At 40.9% G+C, this 21,362-nt stretch overlaps 1 protein-coding gene across 2 annotated transcripts; it reads left to right on the top strand.

Moving 5' to 3' along the window:
• Positions 1–1,363: 1,363 nt before the first annotated feature.
• EDNRB (endothelin receptor type B) lies at positions 1,364–19,551 on the top strand. 2 transcript variants are annotated; one of them, XM_071741510.1, is made up of 8 exons: positions 1,364–1,659; positions 1,885–2,406; positions 11,423–11,535; positions 11,708–11,912; positions 12,252–12,401; positions 13,299–13,432; positions 14,275–14,383; positions 16,077–19,551. In XM_071741510.1, exons 2-8 carry the CDS (start codon positions 1,939–1,941, stop codon positions 16,206–16,208), a joined length of 1,311 nt encoding a protein of 436 aa, XP_071597611.1. In that variant the 5' UTR covers positions 1,364–1,659; positions 1,885–1,938; the 3' UTR covers positions 16,209–19,551. The 2 variants fall into 2 exon arrangements, with proteins under 2 accessions (XP_071597611.1, XP_071597603.1); XM_071741502.1 differs by having other exon boundaries at positions 1,508–1,629.
• Positions 19,552–21,362: the final 1,811 nt, after the last annotated feature.

Raw genomic sequence — 21,362 nt, 5'->3', positions numbered from 1 at the left:
AATACAGAGTAAATCTGCCTCAGGTATTAGCAACTACCTGGAGTTGTAGGTAGTGAAAACTGAAAAGACTTTTAAGTCACCAGGACTTGCAATACTACAGGGTGAATTAAGTGTTCCCACTTTTGTCACTGGTGGAGGAATCAGCCCTGGTGCTTCTAAACAGAGTCTGATAAAGCCTGAAAAGATCCATCTTCCAGCTGGAGTGCAGTCAACATCCAGCTACCCTTGTACAGCTCCAGTGCCTTTATTTCACAAAGACTAAAATGTAAAACAGGGAAAAGATATGAGTATGTCAGCTAAATTAGAGGGAAAGGCTAATGAGTAGAGGGTTGTCTGCTTCAGCAGCTCAAGAAGATGTTAGCAGGAGATGCTGGAAAGATGAGATAGAACAGACCAGCAATTTTAGGGAGAGGTTTGAAAGAAACATTTGGTTTTCCCCTATGGGTATGTCAGTAAGGTAGGTGAGTGGGTAACTTCTGCAGTGAAGCATTTATACATTCATGTTCTGCTTATGGTTAGTTTCCAGCATGATTAAAATAAAATATAAATAAATTAATTAATAAGATCAGGGACGTGTAGTTGGAGATGTGGAAAACAGCTTTAAATTCAGTTCTTTTTACTTAGCCATGCGATTGTTTCCAGTCTTCAGAAGCTGTTCTTGGTGGCCACAAAATCCTGCACAAATACCTTTGCTCCTTTCCTCACCCTTCACTGGCAAGCGCGGAGACTGGAAGGAGCTCGGGGAGACCAGAGAGATGGCTAAGGCTGCCCTAAGAGGTACCCAGATGGCCAGTCTCGATGACTGCCGCTTTAGAACAGTAAAAACACTATTTCTGACCTAAGAATATACAAAGTAACCCGGTTTGTGCAGTGCTTTGAGACTTGGCGCTAATCTCGTAGGGCGCTGCAGAAGCATTTTTGCCACTCTGGATGTGCGAGGGGGCTGCTGTCTGCAGTCCGAAATAAAAAAAGAGGTCTCGGAGAAGACGGCTGGGGAAAAGCCCATTTCCTCCCCGCAGACATCCTCTAGCAATGCCAAAACCTTTCCTAACAACCCTTCTGACCTGGAAAAAAAAATAGCTTTAAAACCTGCAATATTAATTTCTTCAGGCTGCTACAGGCAACCTGGTCCAAGGCGAGGCGGGCAGGTCACAGGGTAGATCAGATCGTCCCGTAAGTACCGAGTCACGGAGCGCTGGGGCCGACGGAGACCCCTGAGGGCAGCAGGAGGAGGCACGGCAGTGCCGGCGGGACGAGGGGCCGGGCTGGGCTGGGCCGGGCCCGGCGGGGCGGGTGGGGAGGAGGGCGCGGGTGGGGTCTGGCCGTGACTGATGGGCCAGATGCGGTTGAATGTTTTAGAAAAGGGGGGGCCCGCAGCGCTGGCTCAGCTTTGGCCACGGAGTTTGGTGCGCGACTGACGGCCGCCGGGTCCTGCTGCAAGAAAAGCCCGCCCGTCCATCCTGCCTCTGTGACCCGCGGCGCCCATCACCGGCCAGCCGCGGCGGGCAGCCGGCCCCAGGAGCGGGCAACCAGTCTCCAGGAGCGGGCAACCAGCCGGGGCGCGGAGCGCGGCAGCCGGCGGAGCGCGTTTCCCTCGCTCGGCAGACACAGCCCCACAGGCGGCAGGCGGTGAGGATCGGTTCGGCTCCGCTCGGCTCGGTGAGGGGGAGAGGAGCGGGGGGCAGAGCAGGTCTAGCCGGCGGGGACTCCTCCTCGTCCCAGCCGCCGTGCAGGTTTTTTTTTTCCGCCAGGGCGCTGCTCAGCCGGCTCCACAGCCCGTCCCCGTCCGGCGGCGGCGGCAGCGCCCCGGCTCCGTCCCCGGGCTGCCACCGGCGGGGCGCGGTGTCCCCGCTTGCTGACGCCCTGTCCCCTCTCTCCGCGCAGGTCGGCGCTGACGGAGGCGGGCGTCCGGCGGAGGATCGGCCGAGCCTCAGCGCGATGCCCTCCGTCCGGCCGTGGCGGCTGCCCGTCCTCCTTCTCCTCCTCATCCTCCTCAGTTACCACACCGCCGCCGAGGGCCACAGCTCCCTGCGCTCGCCGGGCCCGGGCAGGCAGAGCCCACCGGCGGTGCACGCGACGGGCGGTACCCCCGCGGTGCGGGGCGCCGAGCCCAATGCCTCCCGCCCGGCCACGCTGCCCAAGGGCGGGGGGCCGGCCGGCGGACGGCCGCGTTCGGGCTCCCCCCCCATGTGCACGGGGCAGACGGAAATCAAGGAGACTTTTAAATACATCAACACCGTGGTGTCCTGCCTCGTCTTCGTCCTGGGCATCATCGGCAACTCTACGCTCCTGCGGATCATCTACAAGAACAAGTGTATGAGGAACGGCCCCAACATCCTCATTGCCAGCCTGGCCCTCGGAGACCTGCTCCATATCATCATCGACATTCCCATCAACGTCTACAAGGTGAGGAAGAGCCGGGGATGGGTCCGGGAGCAGGGGCGGGGGTGCGGCGGGCTCACCGCCGGTCTCGGCACCGCCGCGGGTACCGGGGGGAAACGCGCCCCGCTTCTGGTTGGGAGGCACCCAGGGACTAAATCTCATGCCAAAATCCTGCAGGAGGATGGTATTCTGGTCAGATGCTGACCGTTCTTATCCCATCTCTGTGTTCAAGTCCCAGCCTCATCGTTCCGGGCTGGGAATGGGGCAGAAGTGGCGGTCAAGATCTGAAAGTCACCCGGGAACAGGTTCCGCTCGAGGGATAGAGGAAATCAATGCGGTAGAGAAATGCGCAGTGGGTTCATGGCTTTCCTTCTTTCCCTCGAAGACGGAGAAAGGAGCACAGAAGAGCCTGTCCTGTAGGTACCCCTTAGTCCCTCATGCTCAACCGGGGCAGATTTAGCTGTATACTTCACATGGGCTTTTGCAATCGCTGGCGGCATGGGAGCTTTATAATGATATATCATAGCAAGATAAATCAGCGGAGTGATTTGCATTAGTTCTGTCCATCCTGAGACTGAGAGGCGTGATGCTCTCCTGAGCTCTGCGAAGCCTTTGGCCGGTGTTGCGGCATGGGAAGCGGGAAGGGAGCGAACCGCACCTGCTCTTCTTGCACCTTCCTTACTCTGCTCTTTGACGTGATAAGGCTTGCCAAGGAAGGAATACAACCTCTGTCTCCCCAGCTAGCATTCAGGTTGTCCTTAAAAATTCGATGGGCTGGTGAATTCAGCCGTTAGTTAAGGATCAGCGCTGTTGAGAGGGATGCTGGATGTAACAAGTCATCTTATGCACTGAAAGTTGACAGGCTGGGTCTTTTAAGCATCCGTCAGGTACTGCACCAGGTGAACATGAGAGGCTTCACCTATTACACTTCATACACATGGTTTTAAAGCATAGTCTGCCAGTTTAAGCTTCAACCACGTTGAAGGGACAGGTTTTGAATTTAGTCTGTACCTGTTGTGATTACTCCCAGAAGATGTTGATTTGGCAGAATGCTGTATTTCAATCCTTTTAAAGTACTGAAGTATTATAAAGTGGGGAACTTGGAAGTCCTCATAACCATGTTAAATTAATGAGCCAAATAATTTGGATTACATGGGAGTCCTTTGATTTGGAGTATTGGTACTTTCCTTGCACTTTGAGTTTTGGTACTTTCATTTATTGTATTTCTTGTAAGAGGCTTGTACCCTTCTGAATGAGTCTGAAGCTTATAAAACAAAATAGTTATAATCACACTTTTGAAAAATCTGCATTTTTTAAATTACTGAGGAAAAAAAAAAGATTTTTTTAATTTGTTCTCGGAAAAATCCAGACGATTAAGTCAGTAGCAGCTGCTCAGTACAAGTCTTTGCAGTCTCGATGACATTATTTCAAAATTAAATTAAGGATAACATGCAATAATACACCAGTGCTTATCTTGGTTGAATGTCATCAAGTGTATCATTATGCGTAGGTTGGAACAGGAGGAATAAAAGGTCAGATTGTAAACAGATAAATAGCTGCAAGTCCAGGATTTTTATTATGCCATTCATAAAGCTGGGAGCTGAGCAATATCTCTCAGGTGCTAAATCTTCCATTGTCTGCTACTCATCTTATTTAAGAGCCTGTAATAAAATTTTATTATCCCCTGCAATAGTGAGTTAAATATTTGCTGTTTTAAGAATGGATTTTTGAATTACTGGAAATGCGAAGAAAAAACAACCGTCCAACAGCTCTTAGAAATTGTGCTTTTTTAATCAAAATTAGGAGTTTGCATGCGATTTGAGTTAATGGTAACTTTTTATCAATTCTACATCCCATGTAAGTCGACCTGCAGAGTCAACTCGTGAGGGAAAGTACTGTAATGCAATCAAAAACTGACTGGAATCACCCACCACTGTGGAAGAAAGGCAAAGACTAGTGAAAAGGCTTGGTTTGTAAATCAAGTACATTTAGCATCTGAAATTTGCAATTTGAAGCAGTTTTAAACTGAATGAAACAGATCTTCAGAACTGCTCTGTTAAGATGAGTGTGTGAAAAAATGTGAATTTCTCATGTTAATAAAATGCCAGCAGTTTACTCAGCAACACTTGCAGTAGAAAGTGTGAAAGTGTCTGTGAATGCTTTCCAGACAGACCCATAAGAGAGAGAACTCAGAATTCACACTAAGAGCAGCCTTTTATAAGCTATTAAAAGGCATAACTGCAAAAGTTGTCCCCTGTGACTAGTTATGTGAATATGTAAGTAGCTGAAAATAATACACAGATGAAAAATTACATCTGTTACATTGAGGCTTTCTGAATAAAAGCAGGTGTTGTCTAGATTGTTAGACAAATGCAGTCCACTGTGTAACATACACATGATAAATCTGAATATTGATCAGTATACCCACTAGAAAATGTGAAGTATTGGAATTTGTCGCACAGTCAGGAAACTGGATATGAAATGAGGGCTTGAGGGGTTTGCAGGTCCAGTATACAGAACCTTTTTGGCATTCAGGGATCTGGTTAAAGTATCTGGCTTTGGCTGTATCCCCAGAACTGCAGAATGGGAAGTAGAGAAAAGTCTTGAGGTACTCATTCTGCAGTAGGGAATGTTATGGCAGCTTAGATGCTTTGCAAAATTGTCATTACTTGGGTGTGGGGGTGGTCGGTGGTCAGTGAGCTTCTTATGTCCTTCTCTGCACTTAATCTTTGGAAGACGAGACAGTGGTAGCTTATACACCTGATAATACAGATCTGCAGTTCTGGAAGGCTTGCTCTCGTGTTGTGCTGACAGAGGGGTTCATAATTCTAATGTGTAAGACATCAAAACAACATCAGGATTGGAAGTTCCAACCTTACATTAGCTCTGCCTCTCATGCAAATATGTGTAATGAGATAGGAAGATAGAATTATAAAAGCCATAACCAAATAGTATAATAACATGGTTTCTCTTCTGATGTATGGACAGCATATCTGTCTCTCATTTTGTAATATTTATCCTCTTCTGTTAAATCCAACTTATTGCCATGTTCCAATGGATTTTTGAGCGGGAACATCCTATGCTTCATGCACTCTTGTGTAGCTTTCTGAACAGTGGCTATCAATTTGCTGTGACACAAATGACTGAGGAATGATATCTACCTGGAAATGCTGTCACAGGTTAGTTTATCTCAGAGCACAATGGCAGAGCAGAGAAAAAAAGTTCCAGGGAAGGAACAAAAACTGTTATTTATCCAAGCCAATGATCAAAGGCCAAAGGCAGCTTTGTAGGCATTTTTTTTCCAGTAATGTAAAATACATAACATAAAAAAAATATAATCAACATAGAGCATTGTCAAGCACTGGAAAGATAAGAAAGACTAGATTAGGTACTTTGAATCCCATGCAGGTGCAAACTGGCCTCTGTTAATCCAGCTGTTCTCTGAAAAGGCGGGACTTTCATGGAAATGTCTTTGTGCTGATTTTACTAACTCTTGTAATGCAAGTAGCTGTAGGGCATGCATCATGGTAAAGACAATCTTTTCTCAGCTTTCCAAAGAACTCTGGGAACTTTAAAAAAAAGAAGAACTTAGGAAAGAAGAACTTGAGAAAACTCCTTTTGTATTCCATTTTACAACTCTTGGCAGTGGTCCTTCTGGTGTGAAAGGTAACAACCATTTATTGGCAGAAATGCATTATTTCCTCTTTTTCAACATCTGAACCACTTACTTGAGGGCTTGGAATTTCGTACACAAAGTTTATTGATCTTTGCCCATATTAAATTAGAAGTTTAGTTTGCTTAGGTAGTCTTTATGGTCAACAAATGCAGCTGATAAGCACTTCAGAAAGATCTGAATGCTCCAGGAAATGGGGGGTAACTTTGTTCTGTAGTTAGATGGGAGCAATCTACTTAGAGGTCCAATATATTGGGGTACTGGAAATGCCTGTAGGTTGTTGAAAGAACACATTTTTTTTAAGGATGGATCTCCAATCTGAAATATGTTACATGATATCAGCGTGGATTTGTAAAGTTAGAGCAGTGTTTTCATTATGCATACATTTTTTATGTATACATTCACTTAAAAGATGCATGTGACAATTTTCAAAACAAATTTTCTTCTTGTTTTGCTCCTACCCTCTGTTTATGCTTCCCAACCTGACAGCATCATGGCTTGCTTAATGCTCACTTTTGTTGCCGCCCTTTCACTGGGACTGTGAAATGGCAGAAATGTTTTACTTTGACAGCACTTTATGTGGTTTCTGTCTTTTTTCAAGATGTTGGTGTAATATCACCTGGTCTTAATCGTTTGGGGAAAAAAAAAAAAAAAACCAAACCCAAAATTTCCAAGCAAAAGTTAATAATGAAGATTCAGAAAAAGAAACTAATTGCATGCCTCATATTAAGATTTACACTGTTTATTGGTAGATAAATAAAACATTATTTGTTTAACTAGGAAAAGGGAAATAAGTTTCTTTGTCTAGAGGGAAGATCTCTACTCTGGCATCACAATACTGTTAAGTATTAATGAGTTTTCAAATCTTGTTTGACTTACCCCTGTCCATAAGCTTAATTTCCTGGTCAAATTTCCTGTTTTGAAAAATATTTGCTCCCATGAAATACTGAAAAATATCTCTCCATCTCAAAAGCATCAGATGAAGATTCTATTAGTTGGAATTTAATTGTTCCACAGATATATTGGAAAAAAAAAAATTGTTGCTTGTGAATTAGGTGTACAGTAGCATATCTGGTTCCCCATGTAACTCTGCAATTGATAATTACAAAAATTGAGTCCTGTCATCCCATGAACTAGACTTGCTACAAAGGCACAGCGAAGAGGAAGAACAAATTCCTGTTCTGTGTTTGTGTGTTTATTCACTGCTCAGGACTAGGGCACCAGCATAAATAAGGGCACCCTTTGCTATTTCTTCATCCCTGAGTGGAGAAAGTCATCAGTAGCAGGTTGGAGCCATGGCATCAACTTTCTGGCTGATGGCCACAGCAGCTGATCCATCAGGGGCAGAGAATGGTGTTCATGTATGCTGGCATATTCCAACAGCTGGTTGTGAACATCTTTATTTTCCTACAGAACCAAGAGAAATTAGGGCAAGAATTGTAATTCAGAGGTGTGTTTCTGAGTCAAAACATCTCTTGGTGCTATTTTCATACCTGTGCACCTTTCCTATCAGTCTAAGGACACATCTGTGATGAGAAAGTATTTGGCAGGAGTGCATCAGATGTACAGGTTCTTCTCAGTGTGATTTCACTCCATTCTGCAGTGTGTTCCCTTTCAGTCTATTTAATTTCATCTTTAACACATTTCTGTGGCTTATCAGTGAAAACTTTGCCTGGATAAAATATGTGACAATAAAACATTGGAAAAGGTCACTCAGAATGCAGCCAGTGGTAGACTTCTTGGCATTTTACTGACAAAAATGCAACATTTTTTTTTCTCCGTGCTGCCACTTGGCAGTATCATATGTCTCTAAGTCATTTGTCATTTGTAAAATGGCTCTCTTTGTACAGATACCCTGTTACAAATCATGAGGAAATCATATTAGCCCTACAAAATTTCATTAGTCTACATCTGTACTTATTAAAAATAATTATTGCTCTTGTCCACAAATATGATAATAGAATCATAGAACAGAATTTGGGTTGGAAAATACCTTTCAGATGATTAGGTCCAACCTTTAATCTAGCACTGCCAAGTCCAGCACTAAACCATGTCCCTAAGCACCACATGTACACATCTCTTAAATACCTCCCAGGATGATGACTTGGACACTTTCCTGAGCAGCTTGTTCCAGTGCCTGACAACCCTTTCGATAAATAAATTTTTCCTAATATCCAATCTACACCTCCCCTGCACAACTTGAGGCCATTTCCTTTTGGTCTATTGCTTGTAACTTGTGAGAATCAGAGAATCCCAGGATCATTGAAGCTGGAAAGGACCTCTGACATCATCAAGTCCAGCCTATGACCTAACATCACCACATCAGCTGGACCATGGCACTAAGTGCTACATCCAGTCTCTCCTTCAACACCTCCAGGGATGGTGACTCCACCACTTCCCTGAGCAGTCCACTGATCCCCCACCATGATGCTCCTAAACACTTTACAGTGGATTCTCACTGCACTTCAAGGCAATGCTTTTGAGGAGATAGCAATAGAGAAGACAAACAGAAACAACAAGAAAACAGAGTTCAGCAATTAAAACATTCTACTTTTTTCCTTTTACTTTCTCAATGTTTTCAGGCTTTTGCTGCAAAGCATGTCATTAGCTGCTGGCAAAACTGTGATAGAGAAACTTGTGACTCACACATTTACATGCTCAAATTTCACAATACATCAGCTGCAAGAGATAAAGAAAGTATTTTCCCAATCCAGTGCAGACAGCTGCATGTCCATTCCGCCCCTGATTTAAGCTGGTTGAATGCAAATGATATTTTGATGTTATGCTAAACCCAAGCTAATGTACCCTTTCTCTCAGTAAATCATATTCACTCATGTGCAGCCCCAGTATAATCCAGCCAAATGTCTCCCAAACTGGAGCTGGCTCAAATCCAGTCATCTTGGAGCACAGGTGTGACTGCCTGAGAGATAAGCCTTAGTCTGGGGAAATCTCCAACACGCAGCTGAAGCACTGTGATTTTAGGGAAGAGAGACAGGGAGTGTCTTGCACATACACCAGGTAGTTGCAGCTAGAAGTCTTCAACAGAATCTGCCACCAGCAACTTGACCAGAGTTCTGAATTTTAGTTAAATAAATAATAAAAATATTTTTAGGTGCTTTTTAATGAGCCATCTCTGGTTGAATCCATATACATGTACAATATACAATAGGTACTATAGTAGTAGGTATGTAGGCAATGTACTCGTTACCCAGTCCTTGATTTCTATATCAGTGAGGTGTGGTGGTAGGCTGAAGGTTCACTGCTGGTTTGGTATAAATTAAATTAGTCCAGGTGTCATTTGGTTCTTTAGAGTGTGCATTTAGAGCACCTGTAATTATTCACATTGCAATTTTTAAATGTGTTTGTTACTGTCACCCCTTCACAACAATTCAAAAGAAGTCTTGGGGAGAGGCTTTACTGAAAATACTTTAATTACAGACTGACTTATTTTCCCACATCACATAATCAAAAGATACTGTATGGTTATTACAACTTCATCCCTACTTCCTCTGCTTTATTACTTTCCATAAAATCCTCAAGAAACATAAATCCTTAGAATATATTTTTCTGCTTCATTTCTGCAGATCCATAATGCTCTTTGTCTTACTTCAACAGATCATTGAAGAAATAGACATAAGCTGGGCCATGTTACAGTTTTTCCACTGCTGTTCTTTTAAAGATCTCATTTTAGCAAAAGGACCAGAGCAAATTTTTGAAGGTATTCTTGTACGTGAAAATACTGGTGGGCACTTCATAGGGCTTTCCAAAAGCACAGGGTCATGAAATGTGCTCAACTCTTTTTGTGTTAAAATAAAAAGATACTCACATTATATCAGTGCTTTTCAAAAGCTTCTGTGCACCATGTAATTTTATCCATAAGGACTTTAATGAACCAAACCAATGTGAGCAGGCAATTCTGTGGCCATCTTCAATCATTTTGGTCCCTAGCAGCAGAATCTATACAGCATGATGATCTATCTCTTCTTCTCCACCATCTCATTTAACAGGGATGTAAGGAGACCTGAGCCAAGGGAAAAGTGTTGGAATCTCTTTTGGGTACTTATAATTATTCTTTACTCTCCTGTTACATTTTGGAGTGCTCTTAAGATGTCTGAGGAGGCCTCATCCAAGGGAAAGATTTTGGAATCTCTTCTGGGTAGTTGGTGTTCTAATCTCTTCTGAGTAGTTAGTGAGTTTGTGTTCTTCTTTCTCCATTTTGGAGCCCTCTTATCTGCAACAGATCCAAAAGGCCCCATCTGAAGAAAGTTAGGGAAAACAGAGATCAGCTTAGATAATGTAACTAATCACAGAAACTCAGAAAGTTTACTTTTGTGTATAACAGTTGTGACTATTTCTTGGCATAACCTCTCTTCTGGAGAGGTTTTTTTATGAGGAACTGGGAGATTTGGCTGCTGCTGTGGTGTGTTTGATCTATTAGAGCAGCTCACAGCAGAGTACAAAGATTGTTTCTAAACTGAAGCTACAGGCGAAGAGTTCATAGCATCAGCTGTGAGGAAGGTGCTTTCTATGTCCCCTATGTCTTGTCCCCTAAATCAGCTAAAATGCAGGGCATGTGACAGAAGATTTTCATTAAAGTATGTGACCCAAAATACAATTGAACCAACCTGAAGTTCCATATCCTGTTTTCTTTATTCCACAGCACTTACAGGGGTGTCCAGGATGCAGATAGTCCTTTTGGTATTTTTATACAGAATCACTGGAAAATTGGTCAATAAGGACCTTCAGTGTGCGATTCACCTGATCTATCTTTACCTGCTGCAAAATATATAGATCAACCTAGCTGTTTAAGCTCCCTGAGTATCCAGTGGGCCCCTTCTGTCATGATCAGATGGTCATCAAAACTATGGGATATATAACTCTCCAGTGTTGCCTGATTTCTCATCTGAGGGACCCTAGATACCAAGCCCAGATCTTCACATGGCTTTTTCCCTTTTCTGGTTAGCCTCAAGTAATTTTCTGTATTTCTAGTAAATGAAGAGTGACTTTGAACTTTGTAAGAACAGCAATGAATAGTCAAGGCAGAAAAAGCCAATACAAAGACAAGGGAAGTTCTTGCTCCGTCTTTGCCACCACTGGGGTAGTGAAGTTAGAAGCAAAATGAATGAAGTTTTCAGGGCTTAAGAAATCTCAACTAAACCTTTATACATATCCTTGACCAGCCAGGGAGTGACTGTGAAGCTAAGGCCTAATTTTCAGGACAAACCTTGGAGGCTTCCTCGTGAAAAGGTTCCTCTTGTCTAAGTTTTAAGCAGTGGAAGCAAAACACAACCAAGACAAAAGTTGATATTTCAGCTTTGTGCCTTATTTTTTTTATATGATTCATTTGTAATTGTTTTCTTTTCACAGCTACTTGCAGAGGACTGGCCCTTTGGTGTTGAAATGTGCAAATTAGTACCCTTCATTCAAAAGGCATCAGTGGGCATCACAGTGTTGAGTTTGTGTGCCCTCAGTATAGATAGGTAAGACCACTTTTTTCATCAAATTTGTATTATAATTTCTCTTCAATATGGGCATTGGCTCAACTTTGCCTTTCCACTCAGCTGATATAACAAAAGTAATCTGAGTTTAAGCCAGTTAAATAAGGTGGATTTTCTCATACTTTTAATTTGTGAACGTGTGCTGTTGCTTCAGGTACCGAGCAGTCGCTTCTTGGAGTCGCATTAAGGGAATCGGGGTGCCAAAGTGGACAGCTGTTGAAATTGTCCTGATCTGGGTTATATCAGTGATACTGGCTGTTCCAGAAGCTATTGCATTTGACATGATTACAATGGAGTACAGAGGAAAGGATCTTAGAATCTGCCTGCTTCACCCCACACAGAAAACATCATTTATGATGGTAAGACACTGACTTGTATAAAATCTCCGGAACAGTTGCTTGGATCTTCTCAGTGTTGTGTGGATTGCAATGTGTGCAAGTGCATGTGAAATGTAGGTAAATGTAACATTCAAATGTAATACAGACAGATTTCTGAAGTATACTGGTTAAAGGAAGAGCATTCAGAAACTTTTGTCTTTTTGTGGGCTTTGAGCATATTATGCTCTTGTCCTGTTTTCTCATCTGTAGCATACAGTTTATAGAGATGCTTTTCACTACCAATTAGCTATAGCACACATCCAAAAATGTTAAGCCTTAAATACCTAATAATGTTTTTGTTTTGGTTTGGTTTTCTTCTAGTTTTACAAGCAGGCTAAAGATTGGTGGCTGTTCAGCTTTTACTTCTGTTTGCCACTGGCTATTACGGCATTTTTCTACACACTCATGACCTGTGAGATGTTACGAAAGAAAAGTGGGATGCAGATTGCTTTAAATGACCACTTAAAACAGGTAAAAATTTATCCCTGACAACTCCACTGACTGTAAAGAAGATGGCAATAATACCTTTACTGACTTTACTTCCACATCATTATTCTGTTCTTGTATAACAACTTCAAGATTACTAGGAAGAAGTTTCCTAGGAATGCTGATGCTAAACAGTTATATATATGTATTTATATCAGAGCCCTCAGAAATATAAAGTTTTAACTGACAATCACAAGTTTCTTTCTTGATTGATGTTAATCTTTCAGGTTTTATAGTTTTTATTTCTTCTAAAGAAGATATGTTGTAATGAAGTTGTGCTGTAATCTAGAAGCTGGTGCTATAAAATTATTAATTTTGAAGCAATTTCATGCTGAACTGTAGTGAGTTTAGCATTGTATTTTAGCAAAGCAAAACACATTCCAAAATACATCCCAGGTTAGTAGTTCACTAGACATAAACATCATACCTCACTGGAATTGAACTACATTTGGTCTATAATGTATATTTGTGCTCCTTTCCTCTTACCTAGTTAAAGCTATGGTTGAAATCTCTTTAGGTATTTAAAATAATACCTGAGATTAAAGCAAAAGAAAATGCAATAGAAAACAAGCTGGTATTTGAAAGTGATTGAGGAGATGAATGTGTTCTTCATTTTAATTTAGATTACTGTTTCCATGTGCTTGTTTTTTCATACTGTTACTCATACTTTTAAAAACTGGAGTTAGAGAATCAGTGCAAGACATCTAAACCAACAGAAAGATTAAGTGCATATTCCAAGAAAACAAGGTATTTTATGTTCTCTTAGCTCCAATTTTGATAGGGTTGTAATTTTGTTTATTAAACATTTGGATATTAGAAGACAGCAGCAATCAAAAGAGAGACAAAAACCATAACTCTGTTCTATCCAATTTTCTTTTTCAGAGACGTGAAGTAGCCAAAACTGTGTTCTGTCTGGTTCTTGTTTTTGCCTTGTGTTGGCTCCCACTTCACTTAAGCAGAATATTGAAACTCACTATTTATGATCAGAAGGACCCCAACAGATGTGAACTTTTAAGGTGAGACTGCAGAAATAAAATGCCTATGCACTGCTGACATTCTCCATAAGCATATTTGGATTTCATAGAATCATAGATTCATTTTGGTTGGAAAAGACCTGTAAGATCATCAAGTCCAGTCATTAACCTAACTCTGCCCAGTCCATTGCTAAACCATGTTCATAAGCACCACATCTACATATCTTTAAAACACCTCCAGGGATGGTGATCCAACCACCTGCCTAGGCAGCCTGTTCCAACGTTTGATAACCCTTCCAATGCAGAAGTTTCTTCTAATATCCAGTCTAATCATTTTTCCAAATAATTAAGTTTTTTTAATTTCCAGATTTAAATTTTTATTGTTTCTTAATGAACTATCTTACTATGGGTGTCTGAAGTTCTCCCTGCTTCTTCATCTGGAACACTGGTTTCAATCCAGTAGCAGAATCAGAAAATTGTGAGGAATTCCTGTTTCCCTCTTTTCCTCCTTATCCCTCTTGGGACTGTCCCCCTGTCTTGTGGCATTATGAGGGCAGAGGGGAAAGTTCTGTCCACATTTTTCTTTCCAACAGAACAGCTAGGATTAAATCTAGCTATAGAACCTTATTAATGCTTTCTCCCAGACGTTAAGCTGGTTGAATCTTCTGAAATTACTTTCATGAGAATCATCTACTCATTCAGACCTTATTATTGAACACAATTGTTACCTCCATGGGCTAATCCTGAGTATAACCCCTTTACAATTACATTTAATATTTAGTCTCAGTTGAGTGAATCAGAGTCTAGTTTTCATAGTTGTAAATCTCTGCTAAGTCTTTCCAGAGCAATTGCCAAGTGTCTCATTTACTTGAATTTCCACACAGCTTTTTTCTCGTGATGGACTACATTGGTATTAACATGGCTTCACTGAATTCCTGCATCAATCCCATAGCTCTGTATTTAGTGAGCAAGAGATTCCAAAACTGCTTTAAGGTAAGAAGCTGCTGGGAGCTGCTGGTGACATCAGCAGTCAAATTCATTCCTTAATTCTCACAAAGTGTTGTAAACGGTCATTCAGTTTTACCTGGGTTATAGTAGGTGTTCTCTCCCTCTCCTGCTGAAGCTACATAGAAAGGATCTAATGATTCATAGGCTTAAAAAAGAGAAAACAAATGGGTGTGCAAATAAACCTTCTTGGTACCCTGCTAATCAGTGCCACATCACTTCCTGACCAGAGCTGGCACCCACCCACCTCAAGAGCACTGACAAAGCAGACTCGGATCGGGCTGCAGAAATTCACGTAGCCATATCCTCTGCAACCCAAGAGGGAGGACACTGACCCCAGGTTCCCCCATCCTGACTAAACCCCTTGAATCAGTAAGCAGTTACCTAAGGCAGAGGGGATAATTAGCCACTTGTCCCTTCCTAGTCACCCACATTTTATGGGACAGACCCTCATGGTTTTGCCTTGGTTTATATTTATAGTCCAGGGCACTAATTGTCCACAAAGGATTTGATGCTCAGGATCACATGCAGCTAATGATTTCTTCAGCCTTTATGTCTGCTCAGAAAATGTCCAGATTTGGGTTCTTTTGTGGCCTCTTATTGCCTTCAGACACTATACCAGTTTTTTTTTTACATTGCCTACCACAAATTCATAGATTTTTCTTTTCTTGCCAAGCATTTAACCATTGGCCTCTGCTAGGCTTATTGCCTGGCTTTGTAAATGCCTTTCTGGCTTTATCTTTCCATCAGAAGCCAGTCAGTTCTACATCTAGTAGTGTCAGTATTTCCCACATCATTGTGAGAGCACATGTTGCAGAAGCTTTAGTGTCTGTCTCATCTTCCCTGTCGGCTCCCTGGCTGCTGAGAGCACGTAAGAGATCTCTAGCACCCTGAGGGTGGAATCAAGTGGGTGTGCAGGATCTCAGATGGACTTCCAGCACCCAAATGCCAGCATCAGCAAAATTACTGTATTATCATTCTCCTGAGAATCCTGCTTAGAAAGTAGGGATCAGTGTGCATGCATTTTAAAAAAAAAAAAAAAAAAAAAATTATCAAAGAAAGGACAACAAGGAGTTGCAATTTTTATTATCATCTTCAACATTTAGAATTGGAGACATGCCTCCATGTGATATGAGTATAGCCATTATTAACTCAGCATAATTCTTTCTGCCCTCCAGCACTCTGATTGCTAATTGAGCATCCAAGTTTAGAGGCCATTTGACAAATACAGAACATAACCTCATTTTCAGAATCACTGAATTGTAATCGTTGAAGAAGAACTCATCCACCTGTGGACATCCACCCTCAGTAAAATATATAGTATCACTATATCTGTATCACCCATAAGAGCATGTCCTGAAGTGCCTCATCTACACGTTTTTTAAAAATCTCCAGGGCTGGTGATTCCACCACCTCCCTGAGCAGCTCATTCCTATTCCTGACTACTCTGTAAGGAAAGAAATTATTCCTAATATCTAGTCTAAGCCTTCTAGGGTGCAACTTCAGGCCATTTCCTCCAGTCTTATCATTTCTCACTTAAGAGAAGAAGCCATCACCACGTCCTTACAACCTCCTTTCAGGTAGCTGTAGGGAGTGTTTAGTTGTAGAGAACGTTTCAGTGCATTTTGCCATGTGTGCAAACCAAAATGATGGAAAATGTCTATTCCTTTTGTTTCAACAGTCATGCTTGTGTTGCTGGTGCCAATCCAAAGATCTGCTGTCCCTGGAGGAAAGGCAGTCCTGTTTAAAGTTCAAAGCTAATGATCACGGATACGATAATATCCGCTCCAGTAACAAGTACAGCTCTTCATAAAGGTATATTTCCTTACATTAATCCTGGTGCCTTTTTAAGTAAAAGTGGCAATTACCTTTAACTAGATGGTAATGTTAAAAAAATCTAGGTTTGTGTTCACACAAAGAACAACAACAACAAAAATAGACAGCCCAAAACTGTGTCGTGTTGAAAACCATGGACTTTTATGAAATCCTCAGTTATGAAGCATGAAGAAAAGAGTATCAAGAACAAGCATTGTTAGCACTTGAATACTTCTGAATCAGCACTTCCAAATGATCCCAGCTTCCTGTACATTAAATGAACATTTGTATTCTCTATAACAGTTGTAGGAACTGAAGTCACTGTAATTACTAAGCAGTATAATTAACGTTAATTGGATCAAAGCCATTATTATATATAGCTCAATGTATTATCTATTATAAAGTGAATTAACTACCATCACTATTGTTTGTTTTTTAATTTTTTATTAAAACATGAAATAATTTGTAACAGAAGTTTAAATGTAAAAAAGTAGAATTTTTTATCAGAGGTATTAAAACAGTAGCTAATGAAATTATTAAAGGATGCAATCTCTGATGATTGTTTTTACCTATTGTTGTTATAAGGAACCTCCCAAGGCCTCTGTAAATACCGTTCTTTAACGACTGTGCATGCTCAGTGCATTTGGCAGCACTTGGGGTATGATCCATTTCACTGTTTCTGTGTCATTCATGTTTCATGGCAGTGGAAGAGAGAAAAACACACTACAAGCAAACATTAATAATTAGTGTTAAATTATAAATTAAAAATATAATTACTGATGGAACCATACAAACAGTGGCTAGTATTATAAATCAGCCATTTTTAACCGAATTAAAATTTATTCTATCCTGTGTAAACAGTGGGCATTCGAGAACCTGACAGTCCTTTACTTGAGATACTTTTACTTTGCATTGTTTTTGCAATTTAAATACTGTCTTGGGGCAAAATCCTTTAGAAATAGAAGGTGGGAAAAAAATTAGTCAGGGAAAAAACAGGGAGAATTTGAACTTCTATTGTCATTCAGATTTAAGTCTTCATAAAGAAAATAGTTCACCAACTGTATTTCTAGAGAGCAGTACTATGTAGCACACTTGTCTTCATAGTGTTTTAAAATACCTTCTGCTTCTGTATTTATGGGCCTAAAAAGAAGTGTGATGAGTTTCTGCTTCTGTAAATAGTTTAGTGAGCCGTAATTAATTATAAAGTATTAAAATATGGGCAGGACCCTGTAAGAAAACAGAAAAATAAAAATGCCTGTAGTAAACATGAGGTGTGTTGCCAGGAGCAATGCACGTATTGTGCATACATGGCAGGTCATTCTTTTGGCTTATCATTTCCTATTAATTTGTTACAGATGCCCCCAAATACTTATTAAACATATTTTGTGCACTAAGGCATGAGTTTTTCAAGAAAAAATGTTGTATAACAAGCTTTTATAAAAAGCGTGTTTTCAGTAGCCACAGCGTTCTTATGATAATAAAAATATTTATCAAAACTCAGGAATTTTTAAAATTAATTTCCAATTTTCACATGCAAGGATTTTTAATCTTTTTTTTCCAGTCTTGATTAACTTCAGATTTTTTAAGAAAGTGCCTTAAATACACAGAGGATGGCAACAGTTTCACTAAAATGTTCAGCTGATGTTTCTACCTTAGATGGGTTTCATCTCATCTGATTATAGATAGCCACAGCTACCTTGCAGACACCTAAAAATGGGAGAGGTGAACCCCATTCCTGGTGTTGCCCCCATCACAAGCTATCGACTCTGTGCTTGTATAATCAAGCTGAGAACCTATGCACATGCATTTGAGCATGGGCACGTGTGTGTGAGTGTGAGTAAGTGTGCAAGTGTGCCTCTTGTCTACCATTAGGTTGTTGCTGTCACTGTCTTTCTGCACACCTGCACCCAACTGCTACAGTGCTGAACTTCTTTTATATTATACATCTATTTAAAGTTTTCTTCTTTACATTTTTACTTTTAACTTCCATGGTAACTTTGTCATGGTGAGCCGTGAATATCACTTCTTCACTTCACCCTGTGTGCCTCTGTTTCTGTGAAATGAGTTTCATCTGTTCAGGATGGATAACCAGTGAAATCCTAAGTTTCATACTGATCAGTGTTATTTTCATCAAGTCGTATCGTTAAAAATATTGTACATGTATATTATTGCTATTTTTATTTAAAATATAACTTTTATTGGCAACTCTGTGACATATTTTTAATTTTTTTCCTGGACTAATTGTTTATTAAGACAAGTCCTGCTAAGTCAGATGTTTAGGTTTTGCAAATACAGACCACATATACTGCCCACTTTTTGGAGTTAATATATAGGTTTGGGTTTAGGTTTTTTTCAGTATTTTTTTACTGAAGTTCTCATTTCCTCTAATGAAATTTTTGAAAATTTCTGCTCTTACACCAATCTAGCTAAGATTAAATCTCTTAATGCTCAGCACAGCCATTTTCTAAAGCCCCCAGTACAGGTCTGTTTCTCCATTCACTGAAATCAATGAATGAATGTTTAACCATTAAATTCCATTGGGGCAGAATTAGGGCACGGCAGTAGCTCTTTTAAAAAAACAAGCTGACATTGCTACCTGAATTAAAAAAAAGAAAAAAAAATTAAACTGTTGGGGGGGTTTTTTGTGAAATAATGTGTTCAGAAATGTTAGGAAAAGAAGGTAAATCCAGCTCATGGGTCAAACAGGTTAAGGCTCTCTTTAGTCTCAAACAGGGGCTCACAGGTAGCTGAACAACTGCAGAGAGGCACTTGCATCTTTATAGGAGTCTGATGTTCTTGCCCAGCGTGGTGTGACAGAGTCAGTCATCTGTCCCAGTGGCCTGAAGAGTTTACACAGAATGTCTTGAAATGAAATGAAGAAGCCAAACAAACTTGTAGGAAACTGCATCACATTTCTGTGTTTTGGCCTTCAGGTAGGGGGTAGATTTTACTTCCCCAGCTGCTGAGAATTCTGCCTGCATTCAGCTCTCTCAGAGGTAAGAGAAGGCATCTCAGACTGGGTGGACTGAGCTGATACACTGGTACTACACCTCAGACAATCAAATGCCAAATTTAATGGTTGTGGAGCATCTGCTCTAAGCTGGGGAATTTCAGTGTCCCAAAAAGCTTTTTTTCAACACACAGCTGGCTTAGCAAGAGAATGTTGCACACTGAAATAATGTTTAGAAGTTTGGTTATTTTTAATTGTTCTTTATAGCTGTGTAAAATGATTCTATATTTTGTCTTCTGTGGTCACTTAAAATAACAACTTCTGTGGTTCAGACAGTGTAAACATACTAAATTACCAATAAAATATTTGTAATTTTGATTCATTACAAAAAGATGTCTGACCTTTTTTCTTCTAAAGCGTTCCAATTTAATTTTTAAACAGTGACAGTGAAGTAAAAAAGAAGTAAGCAATTCAAAACTAAAAATCAAAGCTTTTGGGTGGGAGGGTTTTACACAGCTAGTTGAAAACTGGAGAGTTCAGACTTGGATACACGTTGCAGAATTGTCTGGTGTTTGTTGGAACAATCAGTCGTGAACTATCTTTGCTCTGTTTGTCTTAGCTCAAAATGTCAGCTGCAATCTCTTCTCTATGCACCCATATATAGTCACAAAATCTCCTGTGTTAGGGACATCACAAATAAAAGGCATGAAACTCTTAGTTCATTAGTTTAGCAGTTTGTGCACTCACTGCTGGAAGGAAAAGCATCGTCCCATTTTATGCTGACTGTGTTATTTTGTGCTTATTCCAATTTTCCTTTCTTAAAGCAGTGGAAAACAGTATCAGACTAACTATGCTGCTGCTGGTTAAATATGTGACTCTATATGCTTGCAGTATCCATACATCCCAGTGTGCTTGCTGCTACTGCTGTTTTATTCCAAAAGGTAAGTTTCCTTCTGTTTAATTGAGTGCCTCCTGCATCCGTGTCTTTTTTCATGGTCCCAGGACCTTCAGCTCATCGTTTCAAGTTTCCTTGAACAGAAACACACCTGTAGAGATGAGATCCTTTGTGAGCAAATGTTCTACTTAAAATCTTTCATGGCCTCTTCACTTCCTTTCCCTTCATCTTATGCTATGTCTCAAAGTCTTCACCAATCACTCATTACAAATAAACATTTTTTGAGTATTTCCTTTAAGATAATACAGCTTTCTACAGCTAGGTCGTGGTCTTCACAGTGCAGATAACTTGCTCCCTTGCCACAGTTCACTTCAGTCTTGGCTCTTGCAGTCTTGGCTCTTTTACTAAGCGGATTAACTGCTGCTTATTGACAGTTTTTTAAACATACCAGAACTTAGCAACACGGATATATATGTAGCTTACAATCTTCAAACACTGACTCACTATAACCACCCTTGAGATGGGTAGTTTAGGCATTGCTGGTAGTGGAGCAGGATGGTCCAATTGGCAACCTGTGGCTGGGTCTGGATAATAGAGTGGTTGACTTTATACCTGTACCTTCCTCCAGCCTGCTGCTCAGACCACCACGCTCTCAAAGTCTGCTCAAAACTTCTCCCACAAACGTGCTGTGCAGTTCTGTTCAGTTTTCTAATCCAAGCTACTGTGAACGGGTGTCTGCATCAGGACAGCAAGAGAGACAAAAGGACTCTTGAGTGTTCTGTTGGTCACCATTCTTCTCAGTCAGCAGTGGTAAGGTTACTGTATTACAGAGAACCAGCAGTCAGGTGGTTTAGTGGCTTGCAATTGCTGATTTAAAAGTGCTATCATTAAAACCCTGGTATCCATTTGCTTTTGTCAGCTTTCCTAAGCAGTCTCATTAAGCTGTGAAGCTGTAAAGCTCGCCCTCCCCGCTGTAAAGGCACATTCCCCCATGTCCTATTTCCTTCTTTTCAACAAGGAAGCTACCGCTTAAGAAAAAAATCGTACTATAATTACAAGTGAAACCTTCAGAAATTAATACTTTGCCTTAGTAATCAGTATCTTAAACCTCCTTGAAATCTCTGTAAAAAGTTAAAGATGTCCAGATTCTGTAGGTAGTATAGAATCATAGAACATTTTGGGTTTGGGACTGACCTGAAAAACCATCTATTTCCACCCTCCCTGCATGCCCAGAGACACCTCCCACAAGACCAGGTTATTCAAAGCCCCGTTCAGCACTTCCAGGGATGGGGCATCCACAGCTCCCC

The sequence above is a fragment of the Heliangelus exortis genome, chromosome 1 (genome assembly GCF_036169615.1).
Source record: "Heliangelus exortis chromosome 1, bHelExo1.hap1, whole genome shotgun sequence".
NCBI classification, from domain to species: domain Eukaryota; kingdom Metazoa; phylum Chordata; class Aves; order Apodiformes; family Trochilidae; genus Heliangelus; species Heliangelus exortis.
This window is presented reverse-complemented; position numbering and strand designations above follow the sequence as displayed.